This window comes from Vicia villosa, linkage group LG4, assembly GCF_029867415.1.
Source record: "Vicia villosa cultivar HV-30 ecotype Madison, WI linkage group LG4, Vvil1.0, whole genome shotgun sequence".
Taxonomy (NCBI): Eukaryota; Viridiplantae; Streptophyta; class Magnoliopsida; order Fabales; family Fabaceae; genus Vicia; species Vicia villosa.
The window spans coordinates 102085973-102104887 of NC_081183.1; the positions used below are offsets into that span (position 1 = coordinate 102085973).

General features: G+C 28.9%; 2 protein-coding genes across 2 annotated transcripts; both read left to right on the forward strand.

Annotated features, from left to right (window-relative positions):
- Nucleotides 1-964: 964 nt before the first annotated feature.
- On the forward strand, nucleotides 965-1672 carry LOC131597585 (uncharacterized). Its single transcript, XM_058870275.1, has one exon. It carries the CDS (start codon nucleotides 965-967, stop codon nucleotides 1670-1672), a length of 708 nt encoding a protein of 235 aa, XP_058726258.1.
- Nucleotides 1673-2357: 685 nt separating this feature from the next.
- On the forward strand, nucleotides 2358-2852 carry LOC131597586 (uncharacterized). The gene is made up of 2 exons (XM_058870276.1): nucleotides 2358-2645; nucleotides 2706-2852. The coding sequence occupies exons 1-2, from the start codon at nucleotides 2358-2360 to the stop codon at nucleotides 2850-2852; spliced, it is 435 nt and encodes a 144-aa protein (XP_058726259.1).
- The last annotated feature ends 16063 nt before the right edge of the window (nucleotides 2853-18915 follow it).

An 18915-nucleotide genomic window follows, 5' to 3' on the forward strand; every position in this document is an offset into this window, starting at 1 on the left:
TCTGATGTTCCATGTGAAAGTTATACCCAGTCAAAGTTGGGTTGACTTTCTCCTAAGAAACCCTAATTTGAACCTTTTCATGTTTGTTCATCTCTGAGTTTCTATTAATGGAATCATGATCAATTCTTGATCAAATGATGGTTATGCACCTCATACTTGATGTTTGCCCAATGATTATGGTTTGAATCATGCCTTGATTGTGATTGACCTTTCAGTTTGAATTTGCTGACTGTGAATCATCTGGATTATTTGAATGAGCCATGTCTTGAGATTTGAACCTTGCTTTTGTTATGAGATAAGTGTGGAAGGTAAATTTTGGGGTATGACACTCTGCAAGAGGGTCAGGTATTCATAATTTCTAACCCTAATCCTTGTGTCTACAACCGATATTAACTTTGACATGGGAGTATTTGCAGGTACACCCCCTCCTCTGTTGATTGCTTCCAGTCCATGAATATCGCCGACATCGTCTCTCTTTCTGATTTAGGTAAGATCAGTGGTTCCGTCTGTAGAAACATTGTTCCCCCTTTCTTCTTTCCCTGAAACTCAAGGACCAAAAGAAACTTTCCGTAATAAACTATGGTCGGTCCTGGGGACAACCTCACCAACGGTAACATCGTCATCTCTTCTATCTGTAACCCTCATAACAGTGGCGAGACATCATTCATAGAAAAAGCCTCCCCCGCAAGTAGAGACTGAGAACCTGCCTCCCCCTTCTCCGACGATGTGGCTGACGACGCCATTCAAATCATTGAGATCCTACACGGTTTGGAGAAGACACCAGAGCAGTTTTAACTAATTCTAGTGCCGACTAATGCTAACCCAACTATGATGGCTTTGGTCGCAGCTCTCAACCCGTAGTTTCGCAACTTTCTAGAGGGAGAATCCTCCTACTTTAAAGGGCAAGTATGATCTTGATGGGGAGCTATCTTGGCTCAAGGAGATAGAAAATATTTTCCGAGTGATGGACTGCTTTGTAATGCAGGAGGTGCGATATGGTACCCATATGCTGGCGGTTGAAGATGATGACTGGTGGCTAGAGACTCGTCAGAGGTTGGAGGCTGCAGGTGAAGTTATCACTTGGGATTTATTCCGTAGGGGGTTTCTGAGGAGGTACCCTAAAGATGTCTGCATGAAGAAGGAGATTGAATTTCTCGAACTGAAGCATGGAAATTTGTCGGTTATGGAGTACGCTGCTAGGTTCGTGGAACTAGAAAAGTTATATCCTCATTATAACGAGGCAACTGCTGAGTTTTCCAAGTGTATCAAATTTGAGAACGGGTTATGCCCAGAGATCAAGAAGGAAATTGGATACCAGGAGATTCGTAATTTTCCATATTTAGTAGATAGTTGCAGAATTTATGAGGAAGACAATAATGCTCATTATAAGATTATAAATAAGAAGAGGGGTAAGCAGCAACAAAACTGTGGGAAGCCTTATGATGCTCCAACTGGGAAGGGCAAACAGAAAGTTGCTAAGGGTAATAGGACTAGTGGGGGAGATGCTCATACTGGTATTGTGTGTTTCAAATGTGGGAAGTCGGGTCATAAAAGTAATGCATGTACTGGTGATGTGAAGATGTGTTTACGTCGTGGTAAAGTCGAGCATGAAGTAGCTGATTGTAAGCACAAAGAAGTAATTTGCTTACTGTGGCGAAGAAGGACATATTAGTACTCAGTGCCAAAAACCGAAGAAATCACAATGTAGTGGGAAAGTGTTTGCTTTAGCAGGAACTCAAACAGTTAGCAAAGACAAAGGCTCTGTTTGGTAAGACATATTTTCGAGCTTATAGCTTATGTCTTATGTCTTATAAGCTCATATGATAATTTAGACCCGTTTGGTAACGGTCTTTTCATCACGAGCTTATAGCTTATTTTACTAGCTTATAGCTTATTTTCCAGACGCTATTTCAAATAACGTTTTAGCTTATGTCTTATAGCTTATTATTTTTTCTTCCTTTTTTATCCTTATTATTTTAATTAAAATCCATTTTTAACCCTTATAATTTATTTTAATTTAAAATAAAATAATTATATATTAAATATCTTTTATGTCATTTTACAGTTATATGTTAATTGAACCGCTAATTTTACCAAACACTTCAATGAGCTTATAAGCTATCAGTCTCAATCATCTGTTATAAGCTATAAGTCATCAGTCATCAGCCATCAGTCATAAGCTGTAAGCTATCTGCTAGCTTATCAGTCAACCACTATTTTTACCAAACAGATCCAAACTAATCAGAGGTACATGTTTCATTAATAGTAGTCCCTTAATTACTATTATTGATACTGATGCTACTCGTTGTTATATTGTTGTTGAATGTATGAAAAATTTGGGTCTTGTGTTGTCTTCTATGAATGGAGAGTCGGTCGTCGATCCTCAAGCTAAGGGATCGATGACTACTTCTCTAGTTTGCTTGAAATTTCCTTTGTCGATCTTTGACAGAGACTTTGTTATTGAATTGGTTTGTTTGCCATTGAGTGGATTAGATGTGATCTTGGGTATGAACTGGATGGAATGTAACTATGTTCATATTAATAGTTATAACAAATCTCTACGGTTTTCTACTCTTGACGAGGAGGAGGAAATTGGTTTATTATCTGCTAGACAATTGCGGGAATTTGTGAAAAATGAAGTGCATGTATTTTCATTGATGGCGTAGTTACCTGTTGAGAATCAGGCTACAATTGACGAATTGCAGGTGGTACGTGAGTTTTGTGAATTTTTTCCCGATGAGATTCCCGATGGACCGCCAGAGAGAGAAATTGAATTAGCTATTGATCTTGTCCCTGGTACCAGAACTATCTCCATGGCACCATACAGGATGTCAGCATCGGAGTTGGCATAGTTGAAGAAGCAATTGGAGGATTTACTTCAGAAGAAGTTCGTGAGACCAAGTGTATCTCCTTGGGGGGCTGCGGTGTTGCTAGTGAAGAAGAAAGACGGAAGTATGAGGTTGTGTGTTGATTATAGGCCGTTAAATAAAGTAACAATCAAGAACAAGTATCCACTTCCAAGAATAGATTACTTGATGGATCAGTTGGCAGTGCACGTGTGTTTAGCAAGATTGACTAGATATCAGATTATCACCAAATTAGAGTAAAAGATGGAGATATTCAAAAAAATGGCTTTCAGAACCCGATACAGGTATTATGAGTATTCGGTGATGCCTTTTGGTGTTACTAACGTGTCGGGAGTGTTTATGGAATATATGAACCACATCTTTCATACTTACTTAGATCGGTTTTTGGTAGTATTCAATGACGATATTTTGATTTATTCTAAGTCGGAAGAAGAACATGCCGAACATTTTAGGGTGGTATTGCAGATTTTGAAAGAGAAGAAGTTATCAACAAAGCTGTCAAAATGTGAGTTTTGGTTAGAGAAGGTTATTTTCATGGTTATGTCATTTTAGGTAGTGGCATTGATGTGGATCCATCCAAAGTAGATGCAGTGTTGCAGTGGGAAGCTCCAAAATCGGCCACGGAGATTAAAAGCTTTTTGGGTTTGGCTGGTTCTTATAGGAGATTTGTCATACCCCAAAATTTGCCCACACTTTTCAAAAATTCAAAAATATTTCAAAAATTGGGTTTTATAAAAATCTCGGGTTCATTTGCATTGACATCCTGAATTTTATAAATATTCAATTTAAAGTCTATTTTAAAATATATTAGTTTACACTTAAATTGTTATATTTTAATAAATAGAAAAATGTTTGTCTATGCTTCATATACTTTCAATTGGCTTTTTATTTCAAATAAATAACATAGCACAATTGGTAAGAATGAAAGACTTGTAAACAAAAGGTCACGGGTTTGATTCCTGCTTGGTGTATTTTCATCTTCTTTTTTTTAACTATTTTTGATCTTTTTTGCACCTGGACGCACCTGGACACAAGTACATCCAGTTTCTTAATCTTGGGGATAAAGAAGGTTCATGGGCCATCTTTTTTGCACCTGGACGCACCTGGACACAAGTACGTCCAGTTTCTTAATCTTGGGGATAAAGAAGGTTCATGGGCCTTTGGGTGGATCATTTCCTTATTTAGAATTGGTCTTGACCTAATTCCACTCTATAAATAGAGCACTCCGCATTCATATTTTCCATCAACAATAACCAACAATTTTCACAAACACTGACAATCCTACAAACCCTTTTTATCTTTTTTCTACGCTTTCTCAAAAATCTTTTTTTGGGCCAATGATATACCTCAGGCCTGCTTTTTTTTTAAAAAAATCATAATCTTTTTAAACCCTTGGGATTTTTCCCCATTTTTTACCGATGATTTTCATATGAGACCCCTTTCGATTTTCAATATTGTCTTGTTGTTTTAATTTAATTTATTTTTCTCAAGATGAGAATTTCATAATTATATTATCGTACTAATAGTGTGAATGTTTTTTAATTTTTTTCACTAACTATTGCATCATTCACCTTTTCTGTCAAACAAATTAACTTTCTAACATATCAGCTAGGGGTGGACATCAGTTCGGTTCGGGTTCGGGCCCAAACCATTGAACCGGACCAATCCACGGATGACTCCTATAGACCCAAATTCCGACCGTTTTTTATTCGGTTTTTTTCAGTTCGGTTTTTTATGTCGATTTTTTTCGGTTATGTATTTAACTAGGCCATAATGAATTTAAGTGGGCCACAATAAATTTAGGGCCCAAATTTAAAAAGAATCCAATTTATATTCTATTTTAATTTTTTCCAAGCGGAATCCATTATTTATTTATTTTTTTCCAAGCTGAATCCATTTTTTATTTTAATTTTATATCTACTTTTTTAATATAATAAAGTAGATTACATAGTAAATTCTTTAATTAACCCACTAATCACCAATTTGAGAATGATAATCGGAGACCTAAAGGTAATTGCATCCCTCTAATGATTACTTATCATTTATTTTCCATGTCTAATGATTTCAATTTGCAACATTTGCCATGCCTAATGATTTTAATTTTTTTTACATCTTCCCAGTACATCTTTTACCTCAATAATCTAGATTTTTTATCTTCCAAGACATTGAAAAGTCATCCAATAACTTTTTATTTACGTTAAGTTAACTATAAACCTATGGACTTGCTTCATTCTCTTTAAAGAATCTCAATAAACCATTATGAATCAGCAAAAAATCCATACAAAATTTTCTTTCACAATTCAATATATTCATTCACCTTTCTTACATAATCTTTTTTAATGTTTTCTAATGCTATTTTCATAAACCATTTTTGGTTTATAGTCCACTATTTGTAACCTGCATTGATTTGTATTCTGATATTTTAAAATTTTGACTTAGAGTTGCAGGAAAAGAGCATCGCTGTTCAAAAACAAGTACATGGTGATGATGGAGGTTTTTATGAATCCTAATGGAGGTTTTCGATCTCAGTTTGTTTCAATTGTTATGTGATTTTGTTATAGGGAAGAAAATTTAGGAATGATAAAAAAAAATTATTTGGTTTTTAATTTTTTATATTTGTATATTTGTGTGTTTGATAATTATCTTCTGGTGTATGTTGTTTTAAAGTATATTCACATTTAGTAGTAGAAACTAATAGGACAGTGTTTTATGGTAAAGTTATGCATATTCACTATTATCAGTAGCAAATGAATTTGTCATGGTTATAATTTTTTTAACCACATGTGTACCTTTTTCCAGTTGGGATCTCTCATGCTTGTTTTTGGCTCATGAATTTAATATATCCATAGCAAATTGGTTGATGAATTCTAACATGTTTGATATATTCTACTTAATACATGTTATCAAATTTCTACATGATTTTTTTATTTTTTTATTTTATTCTTTTATAAGCAAGGATTATATTAAAAGAGAACCTAAGTTCTCCAAACAAGATACAACGACTCCCGGCTAAAAAACCCGGGGAGAAAAATTATACGCCAAATGTCTCTTACGACAAATAGTAAAGAGGGAGCCTACTAAACTCGTAAAAATTACAATTGGGTTGTATAATTTTACCCACAAAAGCCCAACGTCAAACTAACTCTTTTATACCCCAACATGATTCTTTTATTTATTTCAACTATTCCTTTCATCTTATAATTTCTATATTTTGATTTTCAACAGTTTTGTGGTCTATTAACTCTCTACTTGATTGAATGATCAAATATCATTAAGGATCCAACCATTTTGATTTGTATGACAACATGTGCATGTGCATGTTGATTCGATGTAACATGCTTTAAGTAAATTTTATTTTTTTGGTGTAATCAAGATAATATTTTAAGTATATATTTCATGATTTTCATTTTGTGTTCAATAGAGTGTGTATTTTTAAAGATTAAGATATGTATTAGTCAAGATAGCTCATTTAAATAAAATTATTAATATTTTCATTTTAATACTATAATAAAAAATTTGAATTCATAAGAGGAATAAACTAAATTTAAAATCTCAATAAATGAAATTGATTACATTTTAATTGACATTAATCTATTAATGTTTAATTTATTTTCGATATATGTCTACAAGTACAATAAGTATTTATTAACAAAATTAATCAAAAATAAATATATTTTTTATAATAGCTTTTGTATTTTTGAATATATGATTAAAACATGTTTTTAAATTTTTTAAAAATAATTTTCAATTAGATTAAATATAGGGAGTCCCATAATGCTGAAAATAGAAGAAATTTTACTATGATAATTAGAAAATTGATTTTGCTTGATGAAACATTCATAACACATTATTATTTAAGATTTTTGAAATATTTTAAGTATATTTTATGATTTTCATTTTAATTGTTTTGGAAAAAAAATTATTTTTTTTAGTTGTCATTTTTAAAATTCATTCCAACACTATTATTTATTTGTAAATAATGCATATTTATTTATTAGCACAACAAACAAAAATAGATATATCATTTGATGATAATTAAGTGTATTGTAGAAGTATAAATAAAAAATTATATGAAGAGTAGTAAATTTATTTTTTCCATTATTTTTCGATTGCACATGTTTAACTTTTCACATGAATAAAAAAAAGCATAAGTAAATTTTATTATTTTTTAATATGATTATTTATTTTTCTTTGCAATATTATTTATTATTTTGTTATTTTTACTTATTTTTCTGTAATAAATAATTAAAGACATGATTAAGATTTACTTTGTAAGCATGTTGTTGCATTCTATAAGTATCAAGCATTTGCATAGAATATAAATTTGTTATTCTTAATGACCGATTCTTATATTTCCTTTTTATTAATCACAATCACTTATTCTCTTCCTAATAAATGTGAATTAATTATTAATTATAATAAATTGTTATTCTCTTTCTCTTTCTAATAAATATGATTTAATTTTATACTTTAATCTACTTTCAATATAATAAAGTAGATTACATAGTAAATTCTTTAATTAACCCTCTAATCACCAATTTGAGAATGATAATCGGGGACCTAAAGGTAATTGCATCCCCTAATTATTCTTAATTATTAAGTAGGCTGATGGGTGGGTGGGGTAGCTCAGTTGGCACTTGCTGACTGAGCGGGTGTAGGCTGTTGGTCCAGGGTTCAATCCTTGGCAGCAACAATGTAGTATTTTCTTTGTAAACAAGTTGGTGGTACTTATAAACCATCAACTTTTTTTAAAAAAAAAAAAGTAGGCTTGCATTTCTACCCTATTACTACCGTCATTACTACCGCCATCTAAAAACGTGTAAACACTCTTTGGAAAAAAAATTAATTTGCAGACGGGAAGACGGGAAGGTGGAAACGATTGAGTGTGTTGCTATTCTTAGAAGAATCATGGATATGTTGTCCACCTTTCAAGTAGCCGTTATATCTCATGTTTATCAGAGCTCAAATTCTTGTGCGGATTGCTTAGCTAAGCATGGATGCGTGGAGCGGAAGTTTGTGATTTATAAGGAGATTCCTCAATTCTTGAGGCAATTTGTAGAGTTAGATGCTAAGGGAATTGTTTCCACTCTTGTTGAGTGTGTAGTTGTTTTTCTTTTTGGGCTTAGGCCCTCCCTCTTATAAAAAAAATAAAAAATCAATTTGCAGCATGCTTTTTTCAGAAACCACCTTAGAACTTTACAAAACAATTTCCATTCTTCACCCTCTTAGAGTTCTACAATTAATTGCTTAACCTAATAAATTATTACAATTACTTTTACAATTTTTAATGTGTAGAATTTTAAAGGACTCGGTTTTGTATTGGAAACATTATACCTTTTCTAATTCCTTTGCAGAGTAATCAATATTTTATTAAAGGCATTGCTCTTCACTTCATTCTCTTCTCATTCCAACGTAAAAGTTGTTCTTCTCCCCTTCCTCTCTGTCTCAACAACACACTGTTTTCCTTCCATTGTTTTTCCATCTTTATTTTCATCAATAACCCCTTTAAACATTTTATTTTTCTGCTTCTTTCAATTTGTATTTACTATTCTATCTCATCTATTTATTTATTTTATAACCAAACGTTTTCTTTCCCTCATCCACCAGTATACACATTCTCTGCAAAAAATAAAAGTTTGTATATCTTCAACAAAAAAGATTGTTCATAAGGATTATGCTCAAGGTGGATTTCGTTGTCGCTGCAATGCTTTTCATTGATTTGTTTTCTTTTTATTTCCTATCATTCAATTTTGTATTTCTTGATTGATGTTATTAGATAATAATTGATATTTAGATGTATCTAATGTTTAATGATGTTTTAGGGTTTTGTTGAAAAATAATAGGTTTTTGTATGATGAATAAGTATTCTGAAAATGATGACCCTAACATGTGTCATGTAACTTGATTTCTCTGTCGTAGCTACAAACTTTGTGAATATTTGGTTGAATCACATTATTGTTTTGTTCTAAAAATAAGGTTGTAAAATATGACATAAGTTAATAAATGATTCCCCTTCATTTGATTTTCAGTGTGGCTCTATTTCCTTTCTTTATTGGTGAGATGAATTTATTGATGGTGTCGTGTAACCATGGCTCTAGTCTCTTCATTATTTTACTTTTTACATTTCTTTTTGGTTCACAGGAATTGCATGGTTGGAGTTTTATTACCAGAAATTTCTTTTTACCTCACTCTTCTAATTCTGCAAGTTCTTCTAAATTTTTAATTGTTCCCTATTTTCACTTTTACATTTATTTTTTATGTTTTATTCACGGGAATGACATGATTTGTAGTCTCAGTATCAAAAATATCTTTATATATCACTCTTCTAATTCTGGCATTGTTTGGAGTTTCAGTACCAAAAATATATTTATATATTCGGCTTACTCTTCTAATTCTGCAGGTTATAAAATTTTAATTATTCTCTACTCTCACTTTTACATTTTTTGTTCACAAGAATGACATTGTGCACATGAATGACATGGTTTAGAGTTTCAGTACCGAAATAGAGTTTTAGACTTCATTGGTAAAATGATTACAAGTTGGTGATGTTGTTTTGAAAAATTATTAGATGATGTGAAATCCAAATTGAAAGGATGGCTTTGAAATTCATGAAGGATATGAATCGACTTTACATATTATATCATATTTAAACTTTATTAATACATTTTGTAATAATAATAATAATAGTGAAATTAGCATTTAATATTGTAATTAATGATGAATGCTTATAAATATTATATCATATTTAAACTCAGTTAGTACATTTTGCTTATAAAAAAATTTGTTAGCCATAATAATAATAGTGAAATTAGCCTTTAATATTATAATTAATGGCGAATAATATTCATATTATATTTGGTGAACACTCCGGTACCCTTTAGTTTAGTTGGGTACTGGTACCCTCAACCAATCAAATATGATAATTCAATGCCATGTCATATTTTTAATTTTATTTATTTTAAAATAAATAAAATTTTTAATAGAATTTACACTAAAGGTACAGGTACCCAACTACTTATCATGGGTACCTAAGAATTTACCATTATATTTTTGGAAAATGCTAATTGTTAAGAAAACATAAAAACAAGAAAGGCAAGAATAAATCCAAACCATTCATTATCACCACCACCCCATGATTCCTATTAAAAAGGAAATTAAATTAAAAATAAATTAAAAATAAATTAAAAATTTCCCTATTAGTGCTATACGGTGCGAAAAAAGAATTTCACGAAACTTCACGAAAGGCACATGTGTTCAGAAATTGGCTACAGTTTTGAAACATTGTTACTTAAAATTATTTTTTAATAAATAAGAAGTTATATAAGTGGTATGATATCTATAATTATTGTTGCAATGTATCTCATCACTTTTTCTATACCGTTACTTTCATCTACTCTTTCGATTAGATAGCTACTAGTATTAAAAAATGGTAGAAAAATTTAATTGACATCTTGTATTGTATTGTATTTTTAATGGAGTATTTTGTATTTCACAATGATGTTATTAATTATGGGTTCTAAGGGAAGTGAAAGTGACAGTAATTAACATGTGAAATAATTTTCGTATGCTTTTCACGAACTCTTTTTCGTGCTATTAAGCATTTTCCTATTTTTATAAGCAAAAGAAGTGTATCACTCTGGAAAATAAGGAAACATATGTCATTAAAATAATACTCATATTATATCACTCTGGAAAATCGAAAACAAACTCACCGAGTGTAGAAATAATTTGTCTTGATTGTAGCATTTCAAAGATCATAGTCATAGAATCATATTATCAAAATTCATTAAAAAGATGTAAAATCAAATTAATTAACAATAAATGTTCTATTTGTTTGTGACAATTCATTTTTAAAAATGACAAAAAACAAATTTAAAAAAATAAAGTCTAATAATCTATTTAGAAAATAATTTTAAAATCTATTATATAGATTCTAGATTTTGTTTAAGACCAATTAACAAAAAGAGTATATTACATTTTAATATTTATGACATATTTTAATTTGGTGTTAGAAATAATATACCCATAAAAATTACGAGTACTTATAATAAGGGAGTGAATCCATTTTTTAAAATAGTATTCTATATTCTAAAATAACAGCTTGATTTGTAAAAAGAAACTAAAATATTTGTTTAATATAATCTGAAATAATTTTTATTTTTAATTATAGTATTCATTTAAATTGCATAAATTTTATTCAATACATTTTATAATGTATTTAGTATTTATGAAAAATATTGATAAATTCATCTATCTACTTTTAATATGATAAAGTCTACTTATCTACTTTTAATATAATAAAGTAGAATACATATGAAATTCTATAATTATCCTTCTAATCACCATTTTGAGGGTGATAAACGGGGACATAGATGTAATTGCATCTCCCTTAATATTTTAATTAATAAATAAATTTTTTAATCATTTTGTAACCTTTCATTATCCCTTTTTTCTTTTACCATCATTATTAACGTGAAAAACTTTATTTGGAATTGTGAAATCTTTTTTGGAATACAGCAAAACCACATCCACGCTTCTCCTCTTTGATTTTTGAGAAACCCTTCAATTTTCTCTCATTAATCTATATATTATGGCTTTTGATTTCAACCAACAAACCCTAAACTACAAACAATTAGGTTTAGCTCTTCTTCCTCTTCCATTACATCCATCGATTTTAAGTTATTTCCAATACTTTTCATCTCTGTATTCTAAACCGTCTACCAAATTCTTAACTTTCTGCATTCCAATATTTACCAATAAATAGTAACCAATATCAACACAATCCACTGCTTCTTTCATGAATTGGTTGATTCTTTAGACGCATGCGAAATTGTGATGTTGAGTTTGTTGTGGATCTGTGTCAGTTTCGGAATTGCGATTTTGAAGCGGTGAATGTCGAATGCGTATTAGAAATGGTTTTGTATGATTTTGATTTTTTTCTTTTACAGGTGAGGTGAAGTATTTGTTGTCGTGTTAATATCAATTGCAGATCGATGTTTGATCGTGTTAATATCAATTTTTTATTAAAGGCATTGCTCTTCACTTCATTATCTTCTCATTCCATCGTAAAAGTTGTTCTTCTCCCCTTCCTCTCTGTCTCAACAACACACTGTTTTCCTTCCATTGTCTTTCCATCTTTGTTTTCGTCAATAACCCCTTTAAACATTTTATTTTTCTGCATCTTTCAATTTGTATTTACTCTTCTATCTCATCTATTTATTTATTTTATAACCAAACATTTTCTTTCCCTCATCCATCAGTATACACATTCTCTACAAAAAATAAAAGTTTTTATATCTTCAACAGAAAAGTTTGTTCATAAGGATTATGCTCAAGGTGGATTTCGTTGTCGCTGCAACGCTTTTCATTGATTTGTTTTCTTTTTATTTCCTATCATTCAATTTTGTATTTCTTCATTGATGTTATTAGATAATAATTTATATTTAGATGTATCTAATGTTTAATGATGTTTTAGGGTTTTGTTGAAAAATAATAGGTTTTTGTATGATGAGTAAGTATTCTGAAAATGATGACCTTAACATGTGTCATGTAACTTGATTTCTCTGTCGTAGCTACAAACTTTGTGAATATTTGGTTGAATCACATTATTGTTTTGTTCTAAAAATAAGGTTGTAAAATATGACATAAGTTAATAAATGATTCCCCTTCATTTGATTTTCAGTGTGGCTCTATTTCCTTTCTTTATTGGTGAGATGAATTTATTGATGGTGTCGTGTAACCATGGCTCTAGTCTCTTCATTATTTTACTTTTTACATTTCTTTTTGGTTCACAGGAATTGCATGGTTGGAGTTTTATTACCAGAAATTTCTTTTTACCTCACTCTTCTAATTCTGCAAGTTCTTCTAAATTTTTAATTGTTCCCTATTTTCACTTTTACATTTATTTTTTATGTTTTATTCACGGGAATGACATGATTTGTAGTCTCAGTATCAAAAATATCTTTATATATCACTCTTCTAATTCTGGCATTGTTTGGAGTTTCAGTACCAAAAATATATTTATATATTCGGCTTACTCTTCTAATTCTGCAGGTTATAAAATTTTAATTATTCTCTACTCTCACTTTTACATTTTTTGTTCACAAGAATGACATTGTGCACATGAATGACATGGTTTAGAGTTTCAGTACCGAAATAGAGTTTTAGACTTCATTGGTAAAATGATTACAAGTTGGTGATGTTGTTTTGAAAAATTATTAGATGATGTGAAATCCAAATTGAAAGGATGGCTTTGAAATTCATGAAGGATATGAATCGACTTTACATATTATATCATATTTAAACTTTATTAATACATTTTGTAATAATAATAATAATAGTGAAATTAGCATTTAATATTGTAATTAATGATGAATGCTTATAAATATTATATCATATTTAAACTCAGTTAGTACATTTTGCTTATAAAAAAATTTGTTAGCCATAATAATAATAGTGAAATTAGCCTTTAATATTATAATTAATGGCGAATAATATTCATATTATATTTGGATTTGGTGAACACTCCGGTACCCTTTAGTTTAGTTGGGTACTGGTACCCTCAACCAATCAAATATGATAATTCAATGCCATGTCATATTTTTAATTTTATTTATTTTAAAATAAATAAAATTTTTAATAGAATTTACACTAAAGGTACAGGTACCCAACTACTTATCATGGGTACCTAAGAATTTACCATTATATTTTTGGAAAATGCTAATTGTTAAGAAAACATAAAAACAAGAAAGGCAAGAATAAATCCAAACCATTCATTATCACCACCACCCCATGATTCCTATTAAAAAGGAAATTAAATTAAAAATAAATTAAAAATAAATTAAAAATTTCCCTATTAGTGCTATACGGTGCGAAAAAAGAATTTCACGAAACTTCACGAAAGGCACATGTGTTCAGAAATTGGCTACAGTTTTGAAACATTGTTACTTAAAATTATTTTTTAATAAATAAGAAGTTATATAAGTGGTATGATATCTATAATTATTGTTGCAATGTATCTCATCACTTTTTCTATACCGTTACTTTCATCTACTCTTTCGATTAGATAGCTACTAGTATTAAAAAATGGTAGAAAAATTTAATTGACATCTTGTATTGTATTGTATTTTTAATGGAGTATTTTGTATTTCACAATGATGTTATTAATTATGGGTTCTAAGGGAAGTGAAAGTGACAGTAATTAACATGTGAAATAATTTTCGTATGCTTTTCACGAACTCTTTTTCGTGCTATTAAGCATTTTCCTATTTTTATAAGCAAAAGAAGTGTATCACTCTGGAAAATAAGGAAACATATGTCATTAAAATAATACTCATATTATATCACTCTGGAAAATCGAAAACAAACTCACCGAGTGTAGAAATAATTTGTCTTGATTGTAGCATTTCAAAGATCATAGTCATAGAATCATATTATCAAAATTCATTAAAAAGATGTAAAATCAAATTAATTAACAATAAATGTTCTATTTGTTTGTGACAATTCATTTTTAAAAATGACAAAAAACAAATTTAAAAAAATAAAGTCTAATAATCTATTTAGAAAATAATTTTAAAATCTATTATATAGATTCTAGATTTTGTTTAAGACCAATTAACAAAAAGAGTATATTACATTTTAATATTTATGACATATTTTAATTTGGTGTTAGAAATAATATACCCATAAAAATTACGAGTACTTATAATAAGGGAGTGAATCCATTTTTTAAAATAGTATTCTATATTCTAAAATAACAGCTTGATTTGTAAAAAGAAACTAAAATATTTGTTTAATATAATCTGAAATAATTTTTATTTTTAATTATAGTATTCATTTAAATTGCATAAATTTTATTCAATACATTTTATAATGTATTTAGTATTTATGAAAAATATTGATAAATTCATCTATCTACTTTTAATATGATAAAGTCTACTTATCTACTTTTAATATAATAAAGTAGAATACATATGAAATTCTATAATTATCCTTCTAATCACCATTTTGAGGGTGATAAACGGGGACATAGATGTAATTGCATCTCCCTTAATATTTTAATTAATAAATAAATTTTTTAATCATTTTGTAACCTTTCATTATCCCTTTTTTCTTTTACCATCATTATTAACGTGAAAAACTTTATTTGGAATTGTGAAATCTTTTTTGGAATACAGCAAAACCACATCCACGCTTCTCCTCTTTGATTTTTGAGAAACCCTTCAATTTTCTCTCATTAATCTATATATTATGGCTTTTGATTTCAACCAACAAACCCTAAACTACAAACAATTAGGTTTAGCTCTTCTTCCTCTTCCATTACATCCATCGATTTTAAGTTATTTCCAATACTTTTCATCTCTGTATTCTAAACCGTCTACCAAATTCTTAACTTTCTGCATTCCAATATTTACCAATAAATAGTAACCAATATCAACACAATCCACTGCTTCTTTCATGAATTGGTTGATTCTTTAGACGCATGCGAAATTGTGATGTTGAGTTTGTTGTGGATCTGTGTCAGTTTCGGAATTGCGATTTTGAAGCGGTGAATGTCGAATGCGTATTAGAAATGGTTTTGTATGATTTTGATTTTTTTCTTTTACAGGTGAGGTGAAGTATTTGTTGTCGTGTTAATATCAATTGCAGATCGATGTTTGATCGTGTTAATATCAATTTTTTATTAAAGGCATTGCTCTTCACTTCATTATCTTCTCATTCCATCGTAAAAGTTGTTCTTCTCCCCTTCCTCTCTGTCTCAACAACACACTGTTTTCCTTCCATTGTCTTTCCATCTTTGTTTTCGTCAATAACCCCTTTAAACATTTTATTTTTCTGCATCTTTCAATTTGTATTTACTCTTCTATCTCATCTATTTATTTATTTTATAACCAAACATTTTCTTTCCCTCATCCATCAGTATACACATTCTCTACAAAAAATAAAAGTTTTTATATCTTCAACAGAAAAGTTTGTTCATAAGGATTATGCTCAAGGTGGATTTCGTTGTCGCTGCAACGCTTTTCATTGATTTGTTTTCTTTTTATTTCCTATCATTCAATTTTGTATTTCTTCATTGATGTTATTAGATAATAATTTATATTTAGATGTATCTAATGTTTAATGATGTTTTAGGGTTTTGTTGAAAAATAATAGGTTTTTGTATGATGAGTAAGTATTCTGAAAATGATGACCCTAACATGTGTCATGTAACTTGATTTCTCTGTCGTAGCTACAAACTTTGTGAATATTTGGTTGAATCACATTATTGTTTTGTTATAAAAATAAGATTGTAAAATATGACATAAGTTAATAAATGATTCCCCTTCATTTGATTTTCAGCGTGGCTCTATTTCCTTTCTTTATTGGTGAGATGAATTTATTGATGGTGTCGTGTAACCATGGCTCTAGTCTCTTCATTATTTTACTTTTTAGATTTCTTTTTGGTTCATAGGAATTGCATGGTTGGAGTTTTATTACCAGGAATTTCTTTTTATCTCACTCTTCTAATTCTGCAAGTTCTTCTAAATTTTTAATTGTTCCCTATTTTCACTTTTACATTTATTTTTTATGTTTTATTCACAGGAATGACATGATTTGTAGTTTCAGTATCAAAAATATCTTTATATATCACTCTTCTAATTCTGGCATTGTTTGGAGTTTCAGTACCAAAAATATATTTATATATTCGGCTTACTCTTCTAATTCTGCAGGTTCTAAAATTTTGATTATTCTCTATTTTCACTTTTACATTTTTTGTTCACTAGAATGACATTGTGCACACGAATGACATGGTTTAGAGTTTCAGTACCGAAATAGAGTTTTAGACTTGATTGGTAAAATGATTACAAGTTGGTGATGTTGTTCTGAAAAATTATTAGATGATGTGAAATCCAAATTGAAAGGATGGCTTTGGAATTCATGAAGGATATGAATCGACTTTACATATTATATCATATTTAAACTTTATTAATACATTTTGTAATAATAATAATAATAGTGAAATTAGCATTTAATATTGTAATTAATGATGAATGCTTATAAATATTATATCATATTTAAACTCAATAATTCATTTTGCTTATAAAAAAATTTGTTAGCCATAATAATAATAGTGAAATTAGCCTTTAATATTATAATTAATGGCGAATAATATTCATATTACTTCCTCCGTTCCTTTTTAAGTGTCATTTTAGCAAAAAGCTCTTCAACCAAAATAGTGGATTATTAGAGTTACTTTTCCTATCATACCCTTATTTATTTTTCTCTTTCCAAATAAATTCATTCATACAGTCTCTTTTTTCAATAATTAATTGAAAAATGTGAGATGGAGTTATTGAAAAAATAAGGGTATAATTGACAAATCATAACATTAAATTATAAAACGACACTTAATTAGGAACAAAAAAATTCTTCTAAAACGACACTTAAAAAGGAACAGAAGGAGTATATTTTTATAAGCAAAGAAGTGTATCACTCTGGAAAATAAGGAAACATATGTCATTAAAATAATATTCATATTATATCACTCTGGAAAATCAAAAACAAACTCACCGAGTGTAGAAATAATTTGTCTTGATTGTAGCATTTCAAAGATCATAGTCATAGAATCATATTATCAAAATTCATTAAAAAGAAGTAAAATCAAATTAATTAACAATAAATGTTCTATTTGTTTGTGACAATTCATTTTTAAAAATGACAAAAAACAAGTTTAAAAAAATAAAGTCTAATAATCTATTTAGAAAATAATTTTAAAATCTACTATATAGATTCTAGATTTTGTTTAAGACCAATTAACAAAAAGAGTATATTACATTTTAATATTTATGACATATTTTAATTTGGTGTTAGAAATAATATACCCATAAAAATTACGAGTACATATAATAAGGGAGTGAATCCATTTTTTAAAACAGTATTCTTTATTCTAAAATAACAACTTGATTTGTAAAAAGAAACTAAAATATTTGTTTAATATAATCTGAAATAATTTTACTTTTAATTATAGTATTCATTTAAATTGCATAAATTTTATTCAATACATTTTATAATGTATTTAGTATTTATGAAAAATATTGATAAATTCATCTATCTACTTTTAATATGATAAAGTCTACTTTTAATATAATAAAGTAGATTACATAGTAAATTCTTTAATTAACCCTCTAATCACCAATTTGAGAATGATAATCAGGGATCTAAAGGTAATTGCATTCCCCTAATTATTACTTATCATTTATTTTCTATGCCTAATGATTTCAATTTGCAACATTTGTCATGACTAATAATTTCATTTTTTTTACATCTTTTACCTCAATAATCTAGATTTTTTATCTTCCAAGACATTGAAAAGTCATCAAACAACTTTTTATTTACGTTAACTATAAACCTATGGTCTCTCTATTCTATCTCTCTATTATATACTCACCCACCTATGGTCTCTCTATTCTATCTCTTTGTTATATACTCACCCTTCATTCTACTATTGCTTCATTCGTTTTAAAGAATCCCAACAAACCATTATGAATCAGCAAAAAATCTATACAAAATTTTCTTCCACAATTCAATATATTCATTCACCTTTCTTACATAATCTTTTTTTAATGTTTTCTAATGCTATTTTCATAACCTATTTTCGGTTTATAGTCCACTATTTGTAACCTCTATTGATTTGTATTCTGATATTTTAAAATTTTGACATAGAGTTGCAGAAAAAGAGCATCGGTGTTCAAAAACAGGTATATGGTGATGATAGAGGTTTTTATGAATCCTAATGGAGGTTTTCGATCTCAGTTTGTTTCAATCGTTATGTGATTTTGTTATAGGGAAGGAAATTTAGGAATGATAAAAAAAAATTATTTGGTTTTTAATTTTTGATGTTTGTATATTTGTGTGTTTGATATTATCTCCTGTGTATGTTGTTTTAAAGTATAGTCACATTTAGTAGTAGAAATTAATAGAATATTGTTTGATGGTAAAGTTATGCATATTCACTATTATCAGTAGCAAATGAATTTGTTATGGCTATAATTTTTTTAATCACATG

Excerpts from the sequence above, each read along its gene's own strand:
- LOC131597585 (XM_058870275.1), top strand. The coding sequence starts at position 965 with ATGGACTGCTTTGTAATGCAGGAGGTGCGATATGGTACCCATATGCTG.
- LOC131597586 (XM_058870276.1), top strand. The coding sequence starts at position 2,358 with ATGAATGGAGAGTCGGTCGTCGATCCTCAAGCTAAGGGATCGATGACT. Across the intron at positions 2,646-2,705 it reads TTGTGAAAAATGAAGTGCAT|GTGGTACGTGAGTTTTGTGA; the intron begins GTATTTTCATTG and ends GACGAATTGCAG.